Genomic DNA, 18,130 nt, shown 5'->3' with positions numbered 1-18,130 from the left:
TGGTTTATATCGTGATAAATATCTTTAGTGCCCGATATGAAAACGACTATTTCATAGTACAAAGAATTCTATATCGCCTTCTATATCGCCTTCTATATCGCCCAGCCCTAACTGCATGGTAATTATTTTGTTGACAACACTAAAGGTACCCTCTGATTATGATGTTGCTTTTCATTTTTTCCTTTGTGGTACTCCCACAAGGATAAACATCATCATTATTACTGCATGACACAATTAAAACACAGACGGTTCCATGGAGTCAAGTTTGCTTTGAGCAACATAACCTCCCAAAGTTGTGTGTACATCATAGCTCTGTAATAAAAATACATTTACACTGCATTATTTGCATTTCTTATCATGCTGAAAAGAAGCAGATTAGTTGAAGAGAATGTTGCCTTTCTATCACAACTTATATTTGAACAACAAAAGCATATTAATTGCGCATTGTTTGGAGGATGTTTTACTTTCTTGTTTCTCATTATTAAAACAGTTATTTAAACTGAAATAAATTAGAGCCCCCAATATGTTTTTGCATAACACTATACCACTGTTTCCCAACCCTGGTCCTCAGGTCACACTGTCCTGCATTTCTTCAATCCAACACCTGCCTTCGATGACTGCATAGCCTGATGATGAGCTGAATCAGGTGAGCATAAGCAGGGCAAAATAGAGAACATGCAGGACAGTGTGCCCCGAGGACCAGGGTTGGCAAGCACTGCCCTATACAATACATTATTAACATGTTTTCCAAAATAAAATGAATTAAAACGTCATTAAACAAAATACAATAAGCCTTAAATACAATTTGAATGTTTTAGATAAAACAGGTATGACGGAAACTATTACTGTGGAGTTCTGAGTTGAATGCCATTCTAAAAAAAATTTTTTTTTAACCTTAATCTGTAACTATCGGTGACTCTGGAGGTAAATAGTTCCAGAGTACAGTTACAGCAAAACAATCACCTATTCACATTTGGGATCTTTAGCAACTGCAAAAAAAAAAACTTTGTTCTATATATCATGGCGAGAGAAGGGGCACATGAGCTCTTACCTTTATAATAGCATTCCTCGCTGTGCATGATGGTAATCTTGTGACCTCTGAGACAAGAAGCCCGATGGAGCTCACAGTGGTTCTGATACAGCTTCCCATCTGAACCACACACGGGCTTGTAGTGTTGCTTGCAGTGATCCAGACACTTACAGTCCCCTTGTTTGGTCTCATGGTTGACCACACAATGACGTCCCAAACCACAATACTTATGTTCACATGGGCCCGAAAGGCCACTGTGTCCAAAGAAACCTGGGGAAGAAATGAGTACAGTTCAGAGGTGGAATGATAAGACGACAGCACAATTCGCAAAAATGCTCAAATTCTCGTGTTTTGTGGTTCTCTCAAACCTCATTCCTCCTAATTTAAATAGTCAACATCATCAGCCTCACCTGGTAGATGCCCTATCAGAGTCTGTGTCAGATGGACAGCACCTTACCTTAGCACCAGCACCATACCTTAGTATGGTACCATCTAGTTTGTCATGCGTGTGTTTGTTCTGGTGTCACTGGGAGAAGTGGTCCTCAACCAATGAGCCCCCCTTAATTTCAGAAATGGGAGAATCATCTAAAACATCTGCAACTGACAGAATTTAGTGTTGCAAATGACCCACATTTTAAATGTCAGTGCTTATCAATACTCCACATGGACACATTTTCCAAGGACTTTTACCAGTTTTGTCTTATCAATCCCTCAAAAGTGGACTTGACAGTCCGCAAATGAGTATATGCAGTACATGCAGACCCACACCAACAAAGGCTCAAAAACTATCAACAGTGCCCTTTAAAAGAAAGGATGGGTTGTGTTGTGCACACAAAAAAGTCCCATTAGTCCAAAGAATTTTCAAGGCATTGCTGTTACATTATGAACACTGGGAAAGGCGATGACTCCATGTAAAATAATCTAGCTTTTTTGACCACCTACTCCATCTGCAGAAAGGTCATAGACCATGCAATCCTTTAAAAACTGGCAAAGTAATATTCTTGGGGACAAATCTATCTGCCATAGTCTGATGTGCTAATTTTGGGTAAATGTCAAACATGGCATGATCATAATTTTGTTTAATAAAACCTGTTTAACCTGTTTTAGAGTACAGAAATCGGACTAAAGCATGTTAGATTTGCGTGCCCGCTCATTTTGTCATACAAGGTTGTCCTTACTTTATACTGTTTGTATCATTATCAGAACTAGCTCAATAACCACATTGGACTACATAACTACCTGACCTTTGTTCCTGAAGGGCAAGCATTGTGTTTGTAACTGTAAAAGACATCATCCCTCCCGTGAAGCCAGTGTTGATTAATGGAAGCTCTAAAGACCAGCCCCGCATCACCACACAACAAGCTCCACAAAACCAACCGTTTTTCATTGAACACAACCTAAACAAAACTGGTGTCATCTTACAAAAAAAAATGAACAGCAAAAAACCCTTAAATATACATCTGTACACGATAATATCCCATGTTCTAATTTATTTATGCTGCATGTGGTTCCTATTTTAGTCATTTTAGTTGTCTTTTATGTGCTATTGTTATCCAGTGAGGGCCCATGGGTAAGCCCAGCTCACCGCTCCCCCAGGGGATGGGTCAAATTTCCCATTGTGAGATACATATAATAAAATAAAATAAAAAAAAATTCTGTCCAATCTTCTAGACCAAAATTGAAAAAAACCTGGCAAGCAAACCCACTTTTTTCCACTTTTGCCTAAGACCACAAAAGTCCTCAAGACCCAATCAAACCTTGGAAACCACTAATTCTGTCTGACAATGCCTATGCACAGACTTAGCTCCCTGTTGGCTGTTTAAATTAAACTGCCTTCAGACTATTTAGAAGATTTATCTGGAGCTAGTAGTAGGACAGACATCACTGTTGAATATAATGATTAATAACATTTTCTGTAAACTTTTCGTACAACAGATTAGAAAACAGGCAAGAATATGATAGACATATTTAAAAAATAAACAGAACTATACAAACTCTTACCTTCATCTATAAAAAAAAAAATCACTGCGCTTGGGTAATAAATAAAAAATGAAAATAAAAAATGAGATATACTAACTGCCACTAGGTGCTCTCTGCTTCTGCCCTGATAAAGAAATGACTGCCCAGAACCTTAACAAAGAACTGTACAGTGTGTTTGAATGATTAATGACACCACATAGCTTTATTAATGACACCCAGTGCCACAGTTCGCTGAATTTCACCTGCCTTTCTGTCTTGCAGCTGCTCTTAAACCATACAACCCCAGCATATCCTTTGTCTTATTTTGGTGGCTTTTAGACCTCAGTGGAACAAGAAGTGCACTCCTTATTCACTACCTTACGCTAGGTCATCATATTCATTAGTCATTGTATTGGGTTTCTGTGAATGCCTATATGAAAAATAGCATCACAGTCATGATCTGCTCCGTGTGCACCACCAGGCCCTGGATAGACCTGACACAGCCATTTATTCTGTGCCCTTCTGTTTTCTGGGTATAGCTTATAATGACTTGGATTCTATTCAAAAACAGTTGCACCTTCTCAAACGGTGTTATATCACTGCTCTCATTTAATCTGTGTGTAGTAAAACAAAAATGCCTGAGAAACATGTTCTGAGAGCAAGTGTGAAGGTGTCCATTATCTGTTAAAATACATATTTTCTTGTTCAAATTTTAATTTTTAACACATTTAAATATATTTATGTATGCATTATGTCGTTTGGTGCCCTTTTGACACAATAGTTGTTAGTAGTATTAGTCACAACTGCTCATATGGCCAGATATGGGCCACCTGCGAGCAAAAGATTGGGCAAACCCGTACGGGTTACACACAGAACCCACACAAAATATCAAGGTTGTAGATCTCTCTGTGAGCCCATGGAGCTAATATAGGTTCATGCACCTTATTTTTTTTGTCATTGCTGTATGCTCAGGGGGCCACATTTATCACATGAATAGCACCTATAGGACCCTTGCACAGTCTGCAAGATTTGGGGTTGGGATCTATGCACATCTATATCTCACCTACTTTACTCTCAGTTATCCTTGCATGTTTTATAAGTGTTTGCATTGACCACTTGCTTGCAGCATGCCCATAGAAAAATATGTACAAAGACATTTGCTCTTGTAACACTCCTGTCAAAGGACTAGTAAAAAGATGGATCGGATCATAAAGGTAAGAAGAAAAACAAGCAAATACACTAACAACTCAAAAACTATTTTAAAAAAAGACCAAGGCTGAACATAGCAGGCTGAACATTTCTTCTTTATTTACATAAAATAAAGACTATTTACAAAAAAATAACCAAAATGCAAGAACCAAAGCCTGTATGGATTTCCTGAGGCCTTAAAAACTGCAGTTATTAAACCTCTCCTGAAGAAGAGCAATCTTGATGTCACAATATTAAACAATTACAGACCCATCTCAAATTTGACATTTTTAGGAAAAGTCTATGAAAAAGTTATTTGCCAACAAACAGCTCACTGACTTTCTCTTAATAAACAATTCATTTGATGTTTTCCAGTCAGGTTTTAGATCCCATCATAGCACAGAAACTGCTCTTATCAAGGTAACCAACAACATCCGCCTGAACACTGATGATGGCAGAGTCACTGTCTTAATCCTGCTAGACCTGAGCGCTGCTTTTGACACTGTTGATCATAGGATCCTTTTATACAGACTCTAAGACTGGGTTTGAATTTCTGGATCTGCCCTTAGTTGGTTCAAGTCCTATCTAGAAGACAGGAAATATTTTGTTGAAATTGAGGTTGTGTCTCAGACTGCATGGCCTTGAACTATGGTGTGCCCCAGGGATCAATCCTGGGACCCCTATTGTTCAACCTCTACATGCTGCCACTAGGTCAATTAATTCACAGTAATAACATATCTTAGCACAATTATGCATACGATACTCAGATCTATGTGTCACTGACAGCAGGTGAATATGGGCCGGTGGATTCACTCAGTTGTTGCATTCAACAGATCAGTGCTTGGATGCAAAACAACTTTCTCCAGCTAAACTCAGACAAGACTGAGTCATTGTTTTTGGTCCACAGAAACAAAGAGAAAGTGTCAGCAGTTCCCTTCATTCTCTGTTTGTAAAAGCTTCGAATAAAGTCAGAAACCTAGGGGTAATCATGGACCTGAACTTTAACAGCCATATCAAGTCAGTAACATCAGCAGCATTTTACCATCTGAAAAACATTGCCAAAATCAAAAAAATTGTGTCAAAGCCAGACCTGGAGATACTTATTCATGGATTTGTCTCCAGAAGCTTAGATTACTGTAATGACCTGCTCACTGGCCTCTCCAAACGAGCTGTAGAACAGCTTCAGTACATCCAAAACTGTACTGCTCGAGTCCTGACTAGAACCAGGAAGAACCATCACATCAGTCATGTGCTCAGGTCTCTGCACTGGCTTCCTGCAGCTCAAAGAATAGACTTTAAAGCAGCTCTGCTTGTTTCCAAGTCTCTCCATGGCCGCGCACCAAAGTACATCTCTGACATGTTAGTGCCATATGAACCATCTGGGACTCTGAGCCCCCACCTCCTGTGGGGGCCCAGAGTCAGGACTAAACAAGGGGAATCCACATTTCAATCTTATGCAGCTAAAAGCTGGAACAGTCTCCCTGAGGTTGTGAGACAGGCCTCTACTGTGTTAAGGTTTAAATCTAGACTCAAAACATTCCTGTTTGACCGTGTTTATAAGGGTCCTTATCCACACCTCTTTTCATGTTATTTTCTCTTTCCCTTCTTTTAAAGTAAAGTTTATAATGATTATGTATTTTTAATCTTTTCACTATTATGTATTGTGATTTTAATGCATTTTCCTGTTTTGTGAATCACTTTGAATGACTTTCTGGAAGCATTGTGCTATACAAATAAACTTGCCTTGCCTTGCCTATGGATCAAGAACAAAGTAAAGCTCAGCTGCTGCCAGCTGGTGTGTATGTGTGTCGGTGTGTGTGTGTGTGTGTGTGGGGGGGGGGGGGGGGGGGGGGGCTCCAACAGATGATTCTCAATATTTATACCATGGTATAAGTGAATACTCGATTCTGATTGGCTGAACCTAAGAACCTAAAAAAAGAGTTCCAGTCACATAGCTTGAGTGTTCTGTATCCCTGCGTCGGCTTCTTTAAAACAAATATTTGCTTCATCATCTGGACAAAAACAAGCAGTAAGAGGTGAACTTTCTCTCTTAACTGATGCTTTATATGACCCATCATGACAATCAGCTTATATATCGCTTTTTTTTGCCGCTGAAGTCAATATCAGACGTCGGAGCGGCGGACCACGCAACAAATAGTCCGCTTTTTAGGAAAAAAGCGATCCAAAACGAAAAACAACAAGAATAAAGTACTAAAAAACTGGTTGAATAATTATTTATTTTGTAAGTGAGAAAAATGATTATGGTATAAGCAGGTTAATGGCCTTCGAAGTATGCGTTATCAGCATTAATGCAATCCGCGGAAGCAACCGTTCGACGCGAAGCAGAGGACAGTTCAGGCTTCCACATCGTGCGTTGATTTCTGATAATGCACACTTCATCAGCCACTAACCCTAACTAAAGTGCTGAGATGCTCATCCTCATTTAGTCAGGTCCTTTGGACAATTTGGGCACCAATGTATTAACAAAGATAGCAGAAAAAAAGACTCGAAGACTCGAATCGTGTTGATTAGAAAATGCGTTTTTAGTTGTTCTTATAAATTTAAGGTTAAGAAAAATATTCTAAAACTAATTTTTAAATTATCATTTTTGGTGGCTGTGACCTCAGCTATTATTGGCTTTTCAGTGACTTTTTGCTTCTCATGTTCTTGAGAATTCTGTTGATCCCTGAATGAACAGAAAGACAACAAATTGAAGAACTCCCTAAACAAGTGGACGACTTGGAGCAACACTCCAGAAACAAGTACCTGGTCAACCCCAAACTAAAGATCAAACCCTGGTCAAATAAGCACGCAGCAAACCCTAACCGTGAGAGGTGGAGAAGAGATCTACTGAGCAACAGGTGAAGACTTGTTTTTAAGTCTAATAGGATTTCTCTGGAATAATTGACATTGAGACCTGCCACGCCCTCCCCAGGAGAAGGCAGTCTGATTAACTGAAGAGGACCGAGCTGCAGACAAGATGGCGCCCAGACATCATTAGCCATTCCACGAGTTTTCAAAATCAAAGCACCTTTTATCAAAAACTTTTAGTGTAAATACATGGTAACTGTTACGGTCTCCAGTACAAAATAAAGGTGTAGTATGCATGATGACCTTAAAATGGGCCAAAAAAATGCTAATTGTTTCATCCCTTTTAAAATTGATATTAAGAAAAGTGTTGATATTTGTGAAACTCTTCACCCTTTTAAACCAGAGCTTTAGCCACAGTGTTTACATTCCTTCAATTCCCATTACTTTTCAACCCTAAATGCGATCAACACGAACCAGCTACTTCTGTAGCAGAGAAACGCGGATTTGCGCCGATATGCAGTACTTGATGTTAGTAATGTGTTGTGTATCAGTGAAAAGTTGCTTCAAAATGTGGCTTACCAGTGCAAAGCCGCTTTTCTCTGCAAATCAACAAACTCATGTTGATCGCGTAAGGAGTTAGGGTACGTCTCTGGTCTTAAAGGTTTAACACCAGCCTGTTACCACTCCTGCCAAAGGTAGGCTGTTCCCCTTGTCACAGCCAGAAAACTGCAACTATTACAGAACTCTGCGGCACGAGTTCTGACGAAGACCAGAGGGCGGGAACACATTACACCTATTTTAAAATCGCTGCATTGGCTCCCTGTGCGTTTCAGGATTGATTTTAAAGTTCTTTTAATGGTTTATAAATGTTTTTATGGTCTTGGTCCTTCTTATTTAAATGATATTGTTTTAAAATACGAACCCTCGCGGACCCTGTGGTCCTCTGGCACTGGCCTCTTGGTTGTCCCTAAGTTGAGGACCAAGACACACGGTGGGGCTTCATTCTGCCATTACGGCCCTCGCCTGTGGAACGGCCTGCCAGAGAGTCTCAGGGCTGCAGAGACCATAGAGGTTTTTAAGAAGAGGCTCAAGACCCACCTTTTTAGTCCTGCTTTTACATGACTTTGATCATTTCCTATGTCTTTTTATTTTTTATCTATTTATTAATTAATTTATTTATTTACGTATTTATTCATTTATTTATTTGTAAGGACTATTATTATCTCTGTTTTTAATATGCTATTCTTTTTATTGTTATTTAGTTATTTAATTATTATATTATTTAGTTATTTTTATTGTTATTTTATTTTTTAATTACTAAAATTGTTAAATCTTATTTTATTTTTTATCTTTTTTCTATTTTTATTGTTGTTATTTTATGATAATTTTTATTCTGATGTTTTTAACTCCAGTGCTTCCTCTTGGGGATCCATTTTTCTGGGGCACCACCGACTTGACCTGTAGGGGGTGCTGTTGCTGCAGTGCCCGTTCTCGTTGGACGGGCTGGGGTCCCGCTCTGTGGTCTAATAGCCATGGAGTGGGCCCTGGGCTGCTCTGTGCTGTGCGGGCGCTGTGGTAGTGACTCCTGTGGTCGGGCTGGGCCTTGGAATGAATGGATCCCCATCATATCATATTGTTTCCTCACAGCTGTACCAAGCCAGACCTTCTTTAAGCTGCAGTTCTTTGTTTCTGTTCAGGGTTCTACGGGGGGAACTGGGTAGGTGGGGTGTGGGTGGGTGGGTTGGGGGGGGGGGGTGAGGGAGGGATCCCATCTTTGTGTGATTGTCCTTTGTTTGCTGTTTTTAACAATTTTCGGTTTTTATGACTGTTTTATCTGCTTTTATGTGAAGCGCTTTGTGTTTTTAACTGAAATGAAAGGCGCTATATAAATAAATAAAGTTTGAGTTTGAGATTGAGAGACAGAAGCCATGCAGGCCTACATTCAGGAGGAACTGAAGAAGGGGTTCATCGGCCCCACACATCTCCTGCCTCCGCAGGCTTCTAAGCTAGTTTCTGGCCCTGCATCGATTAACGTAATCTTAGTGAGGTCACGGTGAAATACAGATATCCACTGCCATCGGCCCCTTCATCTCTGGAACAACTGCGCATGGCACGATATTTAACCAAACCGGACTGGCGCAGTGCATACAACCTGATCCGGATCCGTGAGGGATCTATATTTGCCTGTTTTAGGAGATAAAATCCTCAAAAGTGCAGAAAATTTTTAAAGTAAAACAAGTGAAATAAAATGAAAAAATCTTCTATGGACATTTTTTTGTTATACAAACCACATGGTCCTCATTAAGAAGATTTCAAAACTAATGGACTTTTAGCTTTCAAATGTGAGTGTTAAATTGAATAAAAGTGCTTCCATCAACCTGAAACACCACTTCTTCCTAAACTCATTTATCCAACAGCAATCACGAAGGATTTAGATTAGGTTCAAGAGTGAGCACTGTCACCCAACAGGAGTCAGTCCATTGGTTAGCTTATTAATACCCTGAGGCGTACTTGCATAATGACTATTATGTGGATTTGTGTTATGCAGATTAGCATTCTTTGCTACTCATAGGGTCAGTCATTTCCCATCAGTATGCACGCCGAGCTGTCTGCTCAGTTAACATCAGGGACAAATAAAGAACACAGCAGTCAACTATTGACGCCCCCCTTTTTTTATACGGTTCGATAATAATCCATGACGCAGAGTGTTCCATTTGACTTCAAACCAAACTCCTACTGGGCGCTTGTTAAAGAGCAACTGGGAGCTGAACTCCTAATTATAGTAAGTACCACAAAACTCACTATCCGGTAATAGTGACAGCTCAGCACAGCAGAAAATTAATGACCAAGGCCGAATCTGAATTCTTTCCCTACCCCTCCGGCCTCTTACTATCCCTCCAAGTGTAAGGACATTTGGAGAGATGGGGTGTCCAAAATTGTTTTTTGCATGGGAAACCCTCGTGGCAGAAGGCTCTGTAACCGTCCACCGGTAGGATAATCCGCTTCGCGCTGTGCTATGTAGGAGAAACTCATTTTCTCACGTGGGTGTGCTCTGAAGCACAGAAGTTTATATGTAAATGAAAGTAATGATTTTTTGTTTTAGCATGACCTTTTAAAGTTATAAAACTGACGTAGAAGACACCATTTTTCAATAGCTCTCTGTTTGGAAGGGTAGGAAGAAGCCGTAGGGGAAGAATTCAGATTTGGCCTAAGAGTTGGATTCGCTCCACAAACTTTTGTATAAATATAAATAAAAAATAATAAGTGAACGATCCTGGGAGGCAACTCGAGCAGTGCGTTTAGCTGGTTCCTCCTCCCTGCAGGCGGTTCAGTCTAATCAAGCGACCTGTTCAGCGTTAACCCTAACCCTACTTAAGACCAGTTGCTGTCCAATCCTCTTCTTCCATTTCCTCGAGCCCTGCGTTCGTCACCCCACCCTCCTCCCCAGCTTCCACCTGTGAGCTCCATTAGGGGTAGTTTAATACCCACATTTTTCTATGGAGATCTTTGTTTTATGTATCTGAACGGAGCCTTGTGCCAAACTAAAAGAAATATGGAGTAAATCTTTTTTACTGCATGAGTTGTCTGACTGAAGTACATTTTTTTAGACCTTCGTGAGGCCGACTGTGTTTTTTATTGCAGGAAAAATCCATAAATCATTTATATTGTGCATCTTCATAAGCTTCAGGTGAAATGCAAGGAGTTCTGTAACATTTGTTGTCTTCTGGTTATCATTTGGTCAAAGAAACTCTTCGCTCATATGCCAAGAGGTTTAGGAAGATTCTCGTTCCTGCCAAACTGTTTTAACTCAGCGCTGGTGAAACTTCAAAGCTAAAAGAAAACTTAAAATTGTTGCCTTTCATACCTGTATAATGAGCTGAAAAGGAAAAACCAACTTGTTTGGATCAACAAGTCATCTACATCAGTGGCCCTCAACCCCTTGGCCGTGAACTGGTATCAGTCTGTAGGGCACTTGGTACAGGGCCACAGACAGAAAAAAATATGCATACGATTATTTCTTTTTGTTTATTTTCTGACGCTAAAGGAAGTTTTATTTTGGAAAACTATCGGATTCTGTTCACCACATCCGTCTGTCTTGACGCGTCATGTGACTTTCAGCAGCTGCTCGGCATCAGACTGCTAAATTAGTAGCCCAAAGCTAATAACTAATAAAAAACTAACAATAAAAGGTTTTTGGAAAGTTCCTTAAGGAAGAAAGGAGTCAGAAAGGAAACTGAAGAAGAACCTTCAACTACAAAGAAACATAAAGCTGCTGTTTACAGACAAAACCTGGAGTTTCTCTCCAATAGTTTGAACTAATGAGCCGCTGTGATGTCACATTGTATGGGCTTGTATTGTATCTGCATTGTAAGGGTTTTAAAATTTTGTTTAATGTCTTGTCTTTTTGTTTTTAAAATTTGATGTTTTTTATGTAAAGCCCTCTAGGTAGCATGAGTTGGAAAAGTGCAATAGAAAAAAAGTTAGATCTGTTTTGATAGTGATCCGGATCGCTGCAGCACCACCCAAATTGTGCTGCTGCAAGACCTTCGTGCAGCGCCCGTCACTCAAATAGTGTCGCTGGACCTCAGATCCCGCCCATACCACCGAGAACGCAGTTTAACCGTAACTCGTAATCCTAAACTTAACCCTTCCTCTGGGTCCGTGCGGCCAAGAAAAAAGTTAAACGAATTTAGAAAATTACGTGCGAATAGTCTCTTTCTTTCTGACATTCTATTTTATTTGCTGTGTAAGGTAAGTCAAGAATCTGCATGAGCTAACATCAAATCAGTTCTGAGCCAAAGCCAGTGCTGCAATAATCTAAATTATGATGTAATTTACAGCCTTTTTCATGTTCTTATCAAAGTCCTTTTTGGTGTGTAATTTGATTCAACAGCAGGGTCTGGTACACACATTTGTTTTTTCATTCCACACATTGTTCAAACAGTGTCACTTTGGAACCAAAAATATGCCACTTTTCACTATTTATCGCTAAAGAGAAACTTTTGAGAATCGAGACTGTCAGTCGGTGTTGTTTGTTAGTCATGTGCCGCTTAACAAGACACAGAAAAGCATTTAAAAAGCCTTTTCAGCTGAGTTAAAATAAAGATTTTAACAAATAAACAGTTGAACTCTTTTTTTTTTTCTCTTTGATAACACAACAATCATTGCTATACATTTGTCCACAGATCATCTGTTGCTACCTTCCATCTCTGTTTACGTCGGTTACGGTGGCTGCTTTGGTTCAATTGTTCCACTCCGAGGACAGATTGTATTCAGACTGAGAAATTGGACCGCAGCTCAGTCCATTTGAAAACGAACCAAGACCACCTCCAAAAGCAGTTCCTGGTCCAAGACCAGGGTCCACTTGGGTGTTTTCAGACTGAAAATTTGTTCTGGATTATCGAAAGAAACAAACTCTACAAACAAACAAACTCTAAGTGAATCAGATGTGTTCAGTCTGAATACACACTAAAAAAAGTTTCAATATTCAATTGCTTATTTTGTGTGTCAAAGTTTGGCTGTTTGAAAAATCTATTACATTGACTTACTCTAGTGAGAACTGAAAATCTTTAGCAACCAGGCTGCAGTTTCACAACAAAGGAGTCAACCTGTGGATCTCAGCAGGCAGATCAGGATCAAAATGAAGTCTTGGTTTTTTGCTAATCTGTGGGAGAAATTAATTAGTAGACCACTGTTAACTAACATCAACCAGGTGTAAACCAGCATAACTCATCATTACTATCTCATAGACTGGCTTGACAGCTCAGGGGTGTGCAGCTAACCACACATCACTGCTTGTGGAGTCTGTCGGTTATTGTATGTGTTTCAAATGCATCCACATTTACAAATCCAGAACTAATAGCTTTAGTCTTTAGAAGCTGCTGAGCATATGAATGGATTTATTACATATATACATTTTTGTGCACTGTCTGCGATGAGAACTAATGCTTCCTGTGGTCATGATGTTGATGGCAGTGTTATCAGTTAGTTAGTGTGGAGACTCTTCAGTCACTTGGATCCATCTTGGAAAAAGATGGATGAGAAAATATTTTCAAAACTTCCATTGGTTTCCTTTGCTTCCACACAAAAAGGACCAAACCAGCTCGAGAAGTCATGCAATCACACCAGCGGCCTGTCTGGGGGGTTTATGCCCAAGACAAGCTCTACCTGTGGAAAAAAACAAAACCTACCAATTAATTGTGATTTTTAACTTAATTAACTTCAGCTATGTGTTTAAAAAAGGCGGTGTACTTGCATTCATACTGAATCCAATTTTACCAGTACTATTCAAGAAACAATGAGGTTTTTCTTTGACACGCCCACTCTCCTTGAATAGGGTTGACAAGTAAGTTCGACTTCACTATTGTGTTTCTCTGCATAGGCTGCATATAGCAGGTAAAATAGGCAAACATGAATAACAATACAGTTTAAACTTTTCATCAACCCCTCTTGCCAAACACTTGTCTCTAGACCCCTGTAGGCATTCTGGGTAATCTGGTCATAACATAGTATCTGACTATTTTACTCCACCTAATTCACCTTAAAATCCAGTACGTTTTATGAATGAAAATAGAGCATTCATTCTCTGTTAATCGATATTTTGCCTTTCAATCTGTTGCACCTTATGGTCCAGTTAAAATTTGTACTGTATTTTCCACACTATAAGGTGTACCTACAAGCGCACTCAAAAGCCTTATTTTTTCAAAAAACATAACAACAACAGTGCACCTTATAATCTTATAATCTAGAGTTGAACTGTTTTTTAAAGTACATTTTTCTATCAAGGTTGGGAGTTAGCGTGGTCACAGTAAAGTGACAAAATCAAGATTTCAAAGTAGTCTATGCTTAAATATGGGGAATCTGAAACGTAATTAAGTACAGTCATTATAAAACAATTTTGGGGAAAAATCTATTTTCCTTTCACATGTGATAATTTTGTTTGTAAAACAGGTTTTTATTGACATCACACTGATAGCTAATTTTTATGCTATCTATACTGACATGTTGACGGACATTTTTCCAGTGTCACTGAGATGTTGTCTTACCATCAGATTCTCCTTCACCCCACCTTTACTCATGGTGCCATAAACAATTCTTGAACATTTTGTGTGAGCGTATTGGAGGCATGAAGCATTTTAAAGTCTGAGCCAGAGGAACACACTATGTTTAAAACATTCATGAATTTTCTTCCACCTCACTGGATCCATTCCACAGTTCCTTTACTAAAAGTATTTTTTAAGACTTGCTACTTTGAACCAGTTGTTTTCCTACGTTGTAGATAAACCTATACAGTTAGTTCTTTTTGAGCTGCAGACCTTTACTATAGATGTGCTATGATTTTCTGGTTTGGTTTTCTTTCATTCCTCATTTTCCTTTTGCTGGTTTCTGTGCAGGCTTGCTGTGATTCCACCCATTCTCCTGGTGATCCCTGGAGCAGGTACAGCTGCCTGCACTTTGCTAATCAACCCTGAGTGCATTTAAGGAACTTTCCCTAAGACCTTAATGTCGGCTAGTCTTGTGTGTTTTTTTAGTCCCCTGAGTCTATGTTACCTATGATTAACCTTGTAAATAAATCCGTGGGACTTTGCTGCAAACGGGCCTGTGGTTCCTCCCTGCATCTGGGTTTCCTCCTGCTTGTTTCTCATTGTGTACTTCCATTTATGTGCAGCCTAATCATCTATCTCAACATAAAGAGATAAAAAGATTAAAACAATTTTTTCCAACTCTCTTGAAAGTTTAGGGTCTGAAAGCAAGTCAGTTATAATATTCCATTATGTGTCATAGAGTAACACAACAGAACAGCGCTTAAGGTACATAGGACGGGAGGACTTTCCCAATACACAGCAGGCTTTTTAGCAGGAGTTTTTTGGAAGGATTTTTGATTATTACGACTTTTACATGTTTTTCTTTAATTATTCAAACTGCTTTGCTGCTTTAAAAAATATTTGAGGAGATATAGAAATGTGGGGAAAAATTTTCATTAATGAATATATTTGCTTTCAAATATATTGATATTCCAGTGAAACACTAAACGATGTAAACCGGGTTTGATTGTTCAAGCATTCTGTTTATGAGAGACAACCCTACAGAAAGAGGTTGAACCAACTTAACAATAATAACCTATTTTTAAAGAGGGGCTACATTTTTCATCTGTCAGTTTGATTTGAAAAACCAAAACAAAACTTTTGTTTCAGTGTGTAGAGTTAAAGTGTGGAGTAGTTTGCATGTGGAGTTGAAGGTGTGTGTTCACATTAAAGAATTTTAAAAGAAATGTAAAAGAAAAAACTTTTTAATGCACTTATGAATGTTTACGATGTTTAAATTTTGAATGTTCTGAATTTGTGTTTTTAAAAATGTATCTAAAGTTGATGTGCTATCGTAAAGTAGAGTATTTTTGAAGTGGACTGGTATATAGGTATGGGTAAAACATTTCTTATAATTGTATCTATATAAATATATATATTTGTGAGCTGGCATACATTGTTTCCAGTGTACGTAGTAAATTATAAAAGGTCATTTCAAATATGTATTGTAAAGTGATAGGATTAAATACATTATTTTCTTCTCCCACTCCCTTTTGAACAGGGATTTGATTGTAATAGAGCCTCATTAGAACTGGTCCTTTATTTATTTTCTGTTTTGTTGCTTCTTTTATTTTTAAGTAATAAAGGAATTAACATAATGTTGTGGTGATCCAGAATCCATTGAGCATTTTTTTCTGAACTTTACATTGCACACACAATGTTTAACTAGAGAAGTAGATTCCAAAAAGATGTGTGAAATTGCAGCAACCAGACTAAAAGAAATGTGTTAGTTCCAGATTGTAACAGAGTGTGTGTGTTGATGTCTGTCTGGGAGTATGTGTGAGTCTGAATGAACACCTGGCAGTCACTCGGCAACTTTCTGTCCCATTTCATTTGCTCTGCTAATCACTGAACGTGGGCTCTGCTCCCATTTCATTCTGTCCACATCAGGACACGGCTCTTAGAGCTTTTCCACTACCATCCTTATTTATCAGAGATTGCAGACCAATTGTAAGCATAGCACTCTTTTTTCACTACTACTACATCACATTGCAGAGGGTTGACTGCAGGGAGGACATCCTCTTCGGATATCAGTTTGATTTTAATATTCTGTGTCTTATTGAGTCTGTGATTCATGGGATCAAATGTTTAGCCAGGTGCAAATATTAAATTATGAAGTTTTTAAAGTGAAAGCTGACAGATTCTGTTCAAAGCTGAGTCAAAGTGAACACATTTGCTTTTCTGCTGTGATGCAGCCTGGTGTCTTTGTCTTCATACGAAAAGTCCTTTAAGGAACTGTTTTTTTTCTCCATAACAGAGTCTATCTTCCCATCAGGGGACTTGGAGACCTTTAGTAACTCTGAGTTGACCACACTTTTTTGGCATGCGGGCTACTTTTGAGACGACAAGCTCCAACAGATCTACCTCTACATAACAAAAATAAATAAATAAAAACCGCCCCTCTCACCCTCCGCGGGTGGTTTCTCCTCCAAGCTGGGGTCCTCTACCAGAGGCCTGGGAGCTTGAGGGTCCTACGCAGTGTCTAAGCTGTTCCTAGCACTGTTCTTTTCTGGACTGAGAGGTCTGAGGTCTTTCCAGGTATCTGTTGTAGCCACTCCTCCAGCTTGGGGGTTACTGCCCCGAGTGCTCCAATTACCACAGGACCACTGTCACCTTCACTTTCCAGGCTTTCTCCAGTTCTTCTCTGAGTCCCTGGTATTTCTCCAGTTTCTCATGTTCATTCTTCCTGATGTTCCCATCGCTTGGCACTGCCAAATCCACCACAACGGCTTTCCTCTGTTCTTTATCCACCACTACAATGTCTGGTTGGTTCTCCATTACCATCCTATCAGTCTGGATCTGGAAGTCCCACAGGATCTTTGCTCTGGAATCTGTGTCAGGAAGGGTATCTAATGTACAACTCAGCCAAACCACAATGCAAACATGTTCTAAATTACTACTTTTTTACTTTTTGTAACAAAAGTCTTGTTTGAGTTTTGTTCGCTGTTAGGAGCTGATGCTAAGTTCAGACTAAGCATTATGATCAAGACTTCTAATGCCTTCTTCATGGTTGTTCCCTCAAAGCTCAACAGGCTACTTTCAAAATCGACACACATGTTGCCTAAAGATAGAACAGGAGTGTCTTGGTTATACAAAAGCAAACTCTGTTCCTGATCAAGAAAAAAAAACTTTTCTTTAACCTCAATGAAAACCATTCTACCAGCAAAATGCTGCAGTAAGCAAAACCCCTGCTAAGAACAAGTATGTAAATGATGTGAATCTCACTGTAGTGAGACAGAACCAGAAGAGAAGTTCTCTGGAAGATAATCTGGAATATGAGTATGTTAGGAACACTAAACCCAAAGCTGTTTCCTCTCCTCCACATTTACCCAGGACACTGACTGAGAAGACACGGCTGCTGTCACTGCTTTGAGCTGATTACTGGAAAGCTTGAGGGAAAAGCTGCCTAAAGGCTTCAGAGAAATGTTAGAGAGGCATTCACATGCTTAAAGAAGTCATACTGGATAGGACATACTGTAACGCTGCTCAGTGTGCATGAGAAGCCATGGAAGCTGAAGGATAAGAGGTGGAGCAGACATCCTTCAGTGCACAAGCAGACTTTTCATGGAAAAAAAATGAAGACTAAAGAAGAACTAAAAACTGGATAGACTAAGTCTTTGAGTGAATGGTGAACATATGTATAAAGTAAAAAAAGATCCAAATGATCCACAGGAAAATATAGTGCTAGAAAGGTATGTGTAAGTGAAACCAATCTATCAAAGAGAAGTATCACTTTTGGTACTGTCACAGCACTGCCATTAGGATGAAAGGTACATTAAAATTAATCCTGGCAGAAAGCAGGAGCCGACCTTCAAGTTAATGTTCCTTCTTATGGTTATGCTGTTGACCTTCGGATGGGAAAAGTGGTTCTGTTATTGCCAAGCCTTTCATCATTATCCAATGTTAGTAGTTCAGGTTCATGCAGATCAACAACAGTTACTGATGAATCTCACTTAAATTTGTCTCACTCAATTTATTTGCACACTGCTAGGGAATGGTTTGCCAAAAATGACCCAAATGCAGAGTCCATCACAGAGAAATGCAAGGAGTCCCCCCC

General features: G+C 39.2%; 1 protein-coding gene across 1 annotated transcript in view; it reads right to left on the bottom strand.

Annotated features, from left to right (window-relative positions):
• fstl5 (follistatin-like 5) overlaps positions 1-18,130 on the bottom strand; it is a 256,580-nt gene that overhangs the window by 174,071 nt on the left and 64,379 nt on the right. The window contains exon 4 of the mRNA XM_078953833.1: positions 1,052-1,300. Coding sequence (XP_078809959.1) covers positions 1,052-1,300 — 249 coding nt within the window. The remainder of the gene's footprint in view (positions 1-1,051; positions 1,301-18,130) is intronic.

Source organism: Oryzias latipes, chromosome 10 (assembly GCF_053564925.1).
Source record: "Oryzias latipes strain Hd-rR chromosome 10, Olatipes_Hd-rR_3.1".
In the NCBI taxonomy this organism is placed as follows: Eukaryota; Metazoa; Chordata; class Actinopteri; order Beloniformes; family Adrianichthyidae; genus Oryzias; species Oryzias latipes.
The sequence above is the reverse complement of the archived record's forward strand: the minus strand, read 5'-3'. Positions and strand labels throughout refer to the sequence as shown.